The 8,029-nt window shown below is 56.5% G+C and overlaps 1 protein-coding gene across 1 annotated transcript; it reads right to left on the bottom strand.

Annotated features, from left to right (window-relative positions):
* Positions 1 to 4,798: 4,798 nt before the first annotated feature.
* CAV3 (caveolin 3) lies at positions 4,799 to 7,343 on the bottom strand. The gene is made up of 2 exons (XM_010179096.1): positions 7,179 to 7,343; positions 4,799 to 5,148 (listed from the first exon to the last, which is right to left on the bottom strand). The coding sequence occupies exons 1-2, from the start codon at positions 7,290 to 7,292 to the stop codon at positions 4,807 to 4,809; spliced, it is 456 nt and encodes a 151-aa protein (XP_010177398.1). The 5' UTR covers positions 7,293 to 7,343; the 3' UTR covers positions 4,799 to 4,806.
* Between the last annotated feature and the right edge of the window lie 686 nt (positions 7,344 to 8,029).

Raw genomic sequence — 8,029 nt, 5'->3', positions numbered from 1 at the left:
ATAAGATAAGATAAGATAAGATAAGATAAATGTGAGTGCAGCCTGTGTCAGTACCCAGGCAGTGCTGACCCCCGCAGCCTCTGTAGGTGTGGGTGGGAGCCACAGGTGACTTGGCAGCCGCTTTGGGCACTGGGGATCCTTTGCAGGCTGCTGTGGGGTTCCTGCTGTGCACACCTCACAGATACCATGCGTTACAGGTGGCATTTTGAGCTTTGAGGCAAAATTGTCTTAAAGCACCTGTGAAGATGCTCGTCTTCGCGGCACCCTCGGGGAGCTCCAGTGTCCCAAGGTGGGGACAGAGCCCCGTGTAAGACCTGCCCTGCAGCAGCTCCATGAAATTCAATTTATCTCCTGCCTAGAGAGAAGAGCTGAGTCAGCCACGGCTGGGTGTTTTAAGTGGATAGAAATGCCGTGTTGTATTTCAGGTCTCACGCCCAGGATTTGTAAGCTGTTCCCCATGGATTTCTTTTAGCTGGTGCTTGAAATTAAAAGTGGTTGGACCAGACATCACTAGAGCTGGAATTATGCATGAGTTGGTTAGAGGTGAATTTGGAAGCTAGTATTTATTATCCACACTTCTTTTCTAGTTTATAAACAGCGACTGGATTTTTGCAGAGGCAGAAAGGGACCGGGAGCAGCCAAACCCACGCACACATCCTCGCTGCTGGTGTCCCTGGGGAGCAGAGGGGTTGAGGAGAGGGGCTGGGGGCATGGGGAGCAGAACAAGACTGTCCTTGCCTGCAGCTCCATCGTGAGGGCCTGGGGCTGCCCCTCCTTGTCCCCACTGTGTGGTGGGTGCAGGTCCCACCGTCCCCTCCTCACTGGGAGGCACTGGTCTGGCCCCAGGTGGGACTGTTGTGTCCCTGGTGCTCAGGGAATAGGGAGCAGTAGCTGGAGATGTGGTGTCCTGGCCCCCCACTGCCACTGTTGCCCCCCCATCCCCAGCATCACCCAGCCAGGAGCCATTGCCAGGCTCCTGGCTTCATTCCTGAGCTGAGAATGGCTTCATCAGCCCTGGCACAGCCTCCCAGGGGAAAAGGTAATTCAGAAGGAAAGGGTCAGGAGATGGTGGGGCAAAGAGGCAGGGCTGGGGGCTCTGTCCTGCCAGTGGGACAGCAGCAGGGGACACCGTGGGGCTGGAGGGGATGAAAGCCACTTTGGTTTTGGTCAGCCCCAAATCGGCCGCTGGTGGGGAAAAGTGAACCACCTGCTCTTTCTGTTCCCGCTCCTGCTCTTTGCCATGACAACCCCAGGAGGTTGCTCCATCCTCCTACCTCAGGCAGGATAAAGGCAAACTGCAGTGGTGCTGGGGCAGCTCTGCCCCTGGGCGAGGCACTTCTCGGGTAATGCCAAGCAGGCAGCAGCATGGGGGAAATACAGCTCCTTTGGGGCAAGAAACCCCTAAACCCGAGCTTTTACACCCAGCCTTGCTTCCCGCTGCCTTATTCACCAGCTCTTTGCTGCGTCTATGGTGTCCTGCAGGCAGGGCAGCCCCACGCCGTGCCCTGACGCTGCCCTGTGTTCTGTCCCTTGCAGCGTCCCCGTTCATCATCGCCATGCTCCTGGCCAGCCTCAACAGCTGCTGCAACCCCTGGATCTACATGCTCTACACGGGGCACCTCTTCCACGACCTGATGCGCCGCTTCCTCTGCTGCTCGGCGCGCTACCTGAAGGCGCGTCCGGCCTGCGAGCTGAGCGTCAGCAAGAAGAGCAACTCCTCCTCCTTCGTCCTCAGCTGCAAGAGCACCAGCCAGCGCAGCTTTGTGCAGCCTCCTGCGACGTGAGGCGGTGGCCGGCCGGGGCCTCGTGCTGTCGTAGTGCGGCCTGTGGCGACGCCGGGGTTTGGACAAGCGAGGGGGCTCTGTGTAAATAGGTGTATATATGTCTGCGAAGCATGTGCAGTGGTCGGTATTTAACTGGGGCAGGAGGACTTCTGTGGTCCTGGATTCAGTGTGAGTTCTGTGGTCTCAGTTTCAGAGCTGCCTGGGACTGGACACCAGGAACCTGCCTCGGAGCCCCCAACCCCCTGACATCGGTGGCTTTTCGATGCCGCCGGGAGGGACAGGTTTTTCCCCGAATGACCCTGTGCTTCTGGGGCGGGTGCGCTACGTCCCCATCGGATCAAGGGGCTGCAGCACAGGGTGATGGGTGCCACTGTGGCAGTGGGGATCCCGCGGGATACATGGAGGGGCATAGCTGTGGGTGCTGTGCTCTCAGCTTGGGCCCTCTTGCTTCGCTTGAAGCGCTGAGGGGCAGGAGCAGCCCCATCCCTGCATCCCTATATCCCTGCCTCCCTGCATCCCTGCCTCCCTGCATCCCTGCATCCCTGCATCCCTGCATCCTGTATCCTGTTGGGGATCTGTGCAATAACACGTGTGCTGAGTGTGCTCGCAGGCTTCTCCCGAGGCAGGGGTGCGGGATTGCAGCTGTTCTCCATGGGGTTTGATGGGTAAACTCCGGTCGAGGCCCCCAAGGCCAAGCTTTTGCTTTGGGTTTTCCCGATAGCATTTAGTCTTTTACACCAATGCAGTTTTTTTGCTCTGTAACGCACAAGGTCGTGCTGACGGCATGGATTTTTTTATTGTTAAGAAATACCTGTAAATAAAGTTTTCTGACTGTGGCTTGATGGACAGCAGGAGGGGAAGCACAGGAGGAGCACTAAATTACAACAAAAATGAAGGAAAGCGATGGGAGTCAACACTTTTAACACAAGACCCAGGTGTGTGCGGTGTAATGATGCCTTTGTTCCCGGAGCACGGCGGGTCCATACCCTGCATTACCAGGCAGGGGTGAGGGCATTTCTGGCTGGGGGTGGTGGGAGCTTTCCCGTGGATTCGGTGGCCGTGGGACCCCGCAGGTGCAGCCGTGGTCGCAACCGGGTGCTGCTGCCTCTGCCCAGTCACTGTGGGCTTCAGTGGCCGGGAGATGTGCAGAAGCAAGGCCCCCCCATGCAGCCAAGGGGAATATGAGGGGAATGATATGAAAAATGCATTTAAACGTGTACTTTATTTTGTCACTGCCACCAACAGGTACATTTTCACCTTTGACTCCTTTGATTTTTTCCCAGCAGCTTTAGGGGAGCTCTCAGGACGTTTGCTGGGTACAACCCAGCACTCAGTCCCAGCATCTTTCACTGGGCTGGTGTAAATCCCTAGGGCCACACATCACAGCTTCCTCCTGCCCTCGCCGCCTTTCTCCTTGAGAGTAATGGCCCCGTGCACAAAATGAGGGGTGGAGAGGGGCCCATTTGATTGTGACCACGGGGGCCAGGCACATCCTCCATCTGCCAGGAAGGGGACACAACGTGGGGATGCATTTTACCAGGAGGGACGCAGAGAGGGGTGCAGTCAGGCAGGGCCGTGCCCCGTGTGTGGGGATGCTGCATCCTCAGCCAAGCTCCCACCCCAAAACGGGGATGGGGAGGGGAGCTGCAGGGTGGTGGCAGTGGGAGGAGAGTGGTGGTGCTGCCCAAAAGCGTTTCGTGAGGGTCAGAAGCGGAGGAGAGGTGCCGAGATGTGAGTAGTGTGGGCTCCACGTTCAAGGGGCCCATAGGCCGCTGTGGTGGGGAGATGAGAATTTTGGAGGCTTCTTTTGGGGTTCATGCTGTGAAAATAATATAATCCCAGTATTGTTTTTAATTATTTTTATTCCCACAAAAAGCTTTAAAAAATGCTTGTGATAAAAGGTTTATGGAGAGTTTTTTTCCATTACAAATATCTGAATAGCTTTATATACCTTTTTTTTTAATTACTCCGTCCGTCTCGAGGCCTGGTGTTGCTGGAGCAGGGGTGCTCTGTTGCTACGGAATAATGAAGGTCCACAGTCCCAGGCCACTGGAAGAGCCCCAGTAGGAAACCTGGCTCTTTCTCGTCCTTGGCATGGCACCACAAGAGACGTTGGCTCCGGGTCCATTGTGGAAGCCAAAGGGAACAGGGACATGAATGCAATTGAGAGTAACCTCTGCGCAAGACGACCTCCTGGGCCCTGGTTCAGTAAAGCACTTAAAACACCGAAGGGTTTCAGTGCCTCAGAATTAAACACGGCTGCAGGAAAGATGGGCTGAACAGACTGACTGACAGTGCAGAGGGGAAATGGTGCCGAATTGGGCTTTTTCCCCTGTGTTTTCCCTGTGTTTTAGCCCCTAAAGCAGGGCAGGGCACGCAGAGGACAGTTGGGTCCTGACCACGACACGTAACGATGCCCTAAAATTAAGCAGCAAGTGTCACACTGCAATTGCCAGTGGCTCGGGCTCAGCACGTGTGCCCAGAAGGCAGACACAGCGTTACGACATGCACTGATCATCTGGGTTTCAACGCTTTGCTGAAATACAAACACACATTAAAAAACAAAGTTTGTTTTCGCTACTCTAGCCGTAAAACTTTTGCGCAGCCTGATTTGATACAGAAGCTCCACAACAATTACTTGCAGTGAATAGTAACGGATACGCAGGCGTCTCTCTCGGTGCCACGCTGGGATTTGGTCTGCTGCCAGCAGCGTCCCTGCACCTCACTCCGCAGCCGCAGGTCACAGGGCTGTGGTCCCTCCCGTGAGGATAGGGGTCCTGGGGGGCTCTCCCCAGCTGCTTGCTGAGCCGACGTGGGTTTTGGGATGTAGCAGGGGGCTGCCTGATGTGCCTCTGTCTGCAGGGAGCATCCCCAGAGCAGCTCTGCCACAGGTCCATGGGCACCCAGGGGGTCCCTGGGTGTTGGGGTCCCTGGGCCCGAGGGCAAGGTGGGCTGCAGGAGCCAAGGATGCCCATGCAAAGGGGTGGTCATGCAAGGGCAGGTTGGGGGGGGGCGCAGGGACCTAAATCTCCTTCCGGAAAGCGACACGGATGTTGGTGCAGAGCTTGGAGAGTGCCTCGAAGAGCGGGTCGCAGAAGGTGTGGATGCAGAGGGAGTAGATGCGGCTGACGCACTGGATCTCGATCAGGTAGCTCTTGATGCAGGGCACCACTGCCCAGATGTGGCAGAAGGAGATGAGGGCAAAGAGGAAGCCCCAGACCACGGCCAGGGGGACGCCCAGGAGGGCAGAGAGCAGGCGGTAGCACCAGTACTTGCTGACAGTGAAGGTGGTGTAGCTGGTTTTCCAGACGCCGTCGAAGCTGTACGTTCCCACGGGCTCGGCTATCACATCCTCAAAATCCACCTGGGAGGAGAGAGGATGGAGGTGAGAGAGGCTTGGGGGCCCAGCAAGGGCTCCAGGAGCCCTGGGCACAGGGGCAGTGGCAAACACAGCCCATCCCTGCCCTTTTTCAGCGTCCAGGCTGTAGGCTGCCTGCTTGGTGCGAGGTGCTTTGTGCTAATAAAAATGCCACAGCCCTCTTGATTTACAGCTTGTTTATTTATATCTGCGGAGGCGAGGGGCTCCTCTGGCTGAGGAGGGTGAGGGATTGCAGGGTGCTGTGGTGTGCGGGCATCGCCGGTGTCACCGAACGACAAACGCTCCTAAAAGCCTCCCAACCATGTGCAGGGATCTCAGGGGGGTCACTCACTGCTAGGGACGGTGTGAGCCAAGTCATCGGTCCTGATGAACAGCACTGGCTTTCCTGGGGAAGCTAATGTGCCTGTTGGTACACTGATGTTAAATTGCAATATCCATTCTGGTTTTGGAAGCGCTTCGACCATAAAATCACCCAGCACTGTCTCTAATTCCCCGGGGTGGGCAGGGGCACCTGGAGCTGCAGGCAGGACCTGGCAGGGGGGTGAGCAGCCCCAAAACCCTGCTGCCCCGGTGGGCTGGGACTCAGCTGTGTGCACAGCTGCTGAGAGCCTGATGAGCTAATTAGGGAGTAATTAACAAAGGGAGAGGCAGGCTATAAGAGGAGAGCCTCTGCCTTGTTGCTTCTTTTGCTAATGGCACCCCAGAAGTGGGTCTGGAGGAGCAATGGGGACAGAGGCGGCTTGGGGACCACCAAAGGCAAGTGCTGATCTGTTGTTTGTCCTGGGAGGGGGCTTTTAAAGCTCTGCAAAGCCCCCATGGCTGTGCCACTGCCTCTCTCTTATGGGCTTTGGGGGATCCTGGGTAGAAAAGGCCGGGGTGGAGAAATGGGGCTGCTGTGAGGGGTTAGGGATGGGTTGGAAGGGGTTGGCATTGCTCCCCTGTGGTAACTGGTGGCACCCCCAAGCTGTGGAGCAGGTCATTGCCTGGCACTGGGGGTGAGCAGGCTGAAGGATGCCCTGGTCCTCACTACACCGGTAAAGGCAAGGTGGTGCTGCTGCAGCCCAGGGCTGTTCCCAGCCATTGAGGTGTGCCGGCATGGTGTGGCACAGATGTGGGGCATGCTGCTGGGAAGGTGCTGGAGATGCAGAGGTGCCTGGCAGCCATCCTTATGATGCTGAAGGGTGCCTATCTGCAGCTGTCACTGTCACAGCCCATCTGGGGGCTCGGTTTGACTCTGCTGTGGTTGTAGCTGTAACAGTGTTTTAACGCTTGCGTTTCACTGCTGAGCTCAAGGTCACAGCTGATCCCAAAGCTGCTGGAGCAAGCTTTGTCCCTGCTGGTGTGTTGTCCTCTCTGATCTCTCACTGCAGTTTTAACAAAGCCCTTCCTTCTCCTGTTCTCCTCTGGGCCAAAATTAACTTCAGCATAATGCTATCAAAGCTTAGGGTTGTCAGGGTGTGGGAAAATGCTGCCCCGTTGAGCTGCAGAGAGCTCCTTTTGACCAAAGCCAGGCAGAGGAGCCCTGCTGCACCCTCACGCTGTCCTGGGGGGAACGGGCTCCTCCTAAAGAGGACAAGGGGTCCCTGAACACGCTGGTGATTGTCAGGTCTTTAAGTTGGTAGCCTTTGTCCAGGGTTCCCTTTAAATCAGCCATGTGGGTTGACCTGGTGTTATTTTTGGCTCCCCACTGACCCATATGAAGGAGGGCGTCTCCATGCGATTCCGAGCTCCAGCCCGGGAAGCTGCAGAGCGTGTTCAAGGAATGGGAAATGCTACGTTAATGGGAGCTGTGCAGAGCCCATGGACACCCACATGGTGTCTGAGCACCCCAACAGCGAGGCTGGAGGTGCTGTGGGTCCCCTCCCTGCACCCCGAGGCCATGCCTCCTCTTGGGGTGCCCACATCAGGGACCCACAGCCCTGGCTGAGGCTGAACACGAGTGACAATACCGATGTACTGATTGTGTGCAGGAGGTGGCGATGCCCCTGACACGCAGCACGGAGAAAAAACCCTACCTTGACGACGTCCTCATTTATCCGCTTCGGGTCCCGGTCCACCAGGTCGATCTCCTTGGTGTGCAGGTCCTTGATGATGATCCGCTCCTCCAGCTCCGTCTGCTCCTCTGCCATGGCTGCGCTGCTGCCTGCAGAGCCGGGGATGGGGCAGGACCCGGGGGAGGGCAGGGTACGGGGGCACCGGCCCCCCCGCCACAGCAGCTGCCCTGCGCCCTGGCCCTGCTCCAGGCTAAAATTAATGTGGCACCTCTGAAGGGCCCTTAAAGGGGCTGTGCTGGGGACAGCCCCCGCTGCATCCCCTCTGGGGGTGGTGGCCCTCGGATGAGGGTGGCACAGGGGGTGGATTTGCACCCCCAAGCCCTACCATGCAGATGGGGTTTTGCCCTAACTTGGGGAGGCACCAGGGGAGAAACGATGCCCAAAGTGGGGCAGGAGTCCTCAAAAGCCTGAGAGAAGCAGTTGTTTATGAGAAGAATAGTGGTTTATGGGAGAATTAGTGATTTGTGAGATAAACAGTTGTTTGTGAACCTGTGAACATAGTGGCTCAGAGGAGGCAGGAATGGCACCTGTATCTACTGCCTGGAGAAGCCACCTTGTCCTGGGGTGGCCTTGGGGTCCCCCAGGGAGCCCAGAGCCAGGCTCATGGTGTCTGTTTGAATCCTCTGATTCCAGATTTTTTATATGGAGAAGCTTGAGGAAATCCAACAGCCTGACCCATGCATCTGGAGCAGTCAGGTTGTCTGTGCGAGCACTGGCCATGGTGATATTTAGTGTGTTAACGAAGATTTATTTAACTTGTGTTGTATTTTGATAATTCTCATCAGTCTCTTCAGTGCTCTCTTGCTTTTTTT

Source organism: Mesitornis unicolor, unplaced genomic scaffold, assembly GCF_000695765.1.
Source record: "Mesitornis unicolor isolate BGI_N332 unplaced genomic scaffold, ASM69576v1 scaffold15942, whole genome shotgun sequence".
In the NCBI taxonomy this organism is placed as follows: Eukaryota; Metazoa; Chordata; class Aves; order Mesitornithiformes; family Mesitornithidae; genus Mesitornis; species Mesitornis unicolor.
This window is presented reverse-complemented; position numbering and strand designations above follow the sequence as displayed.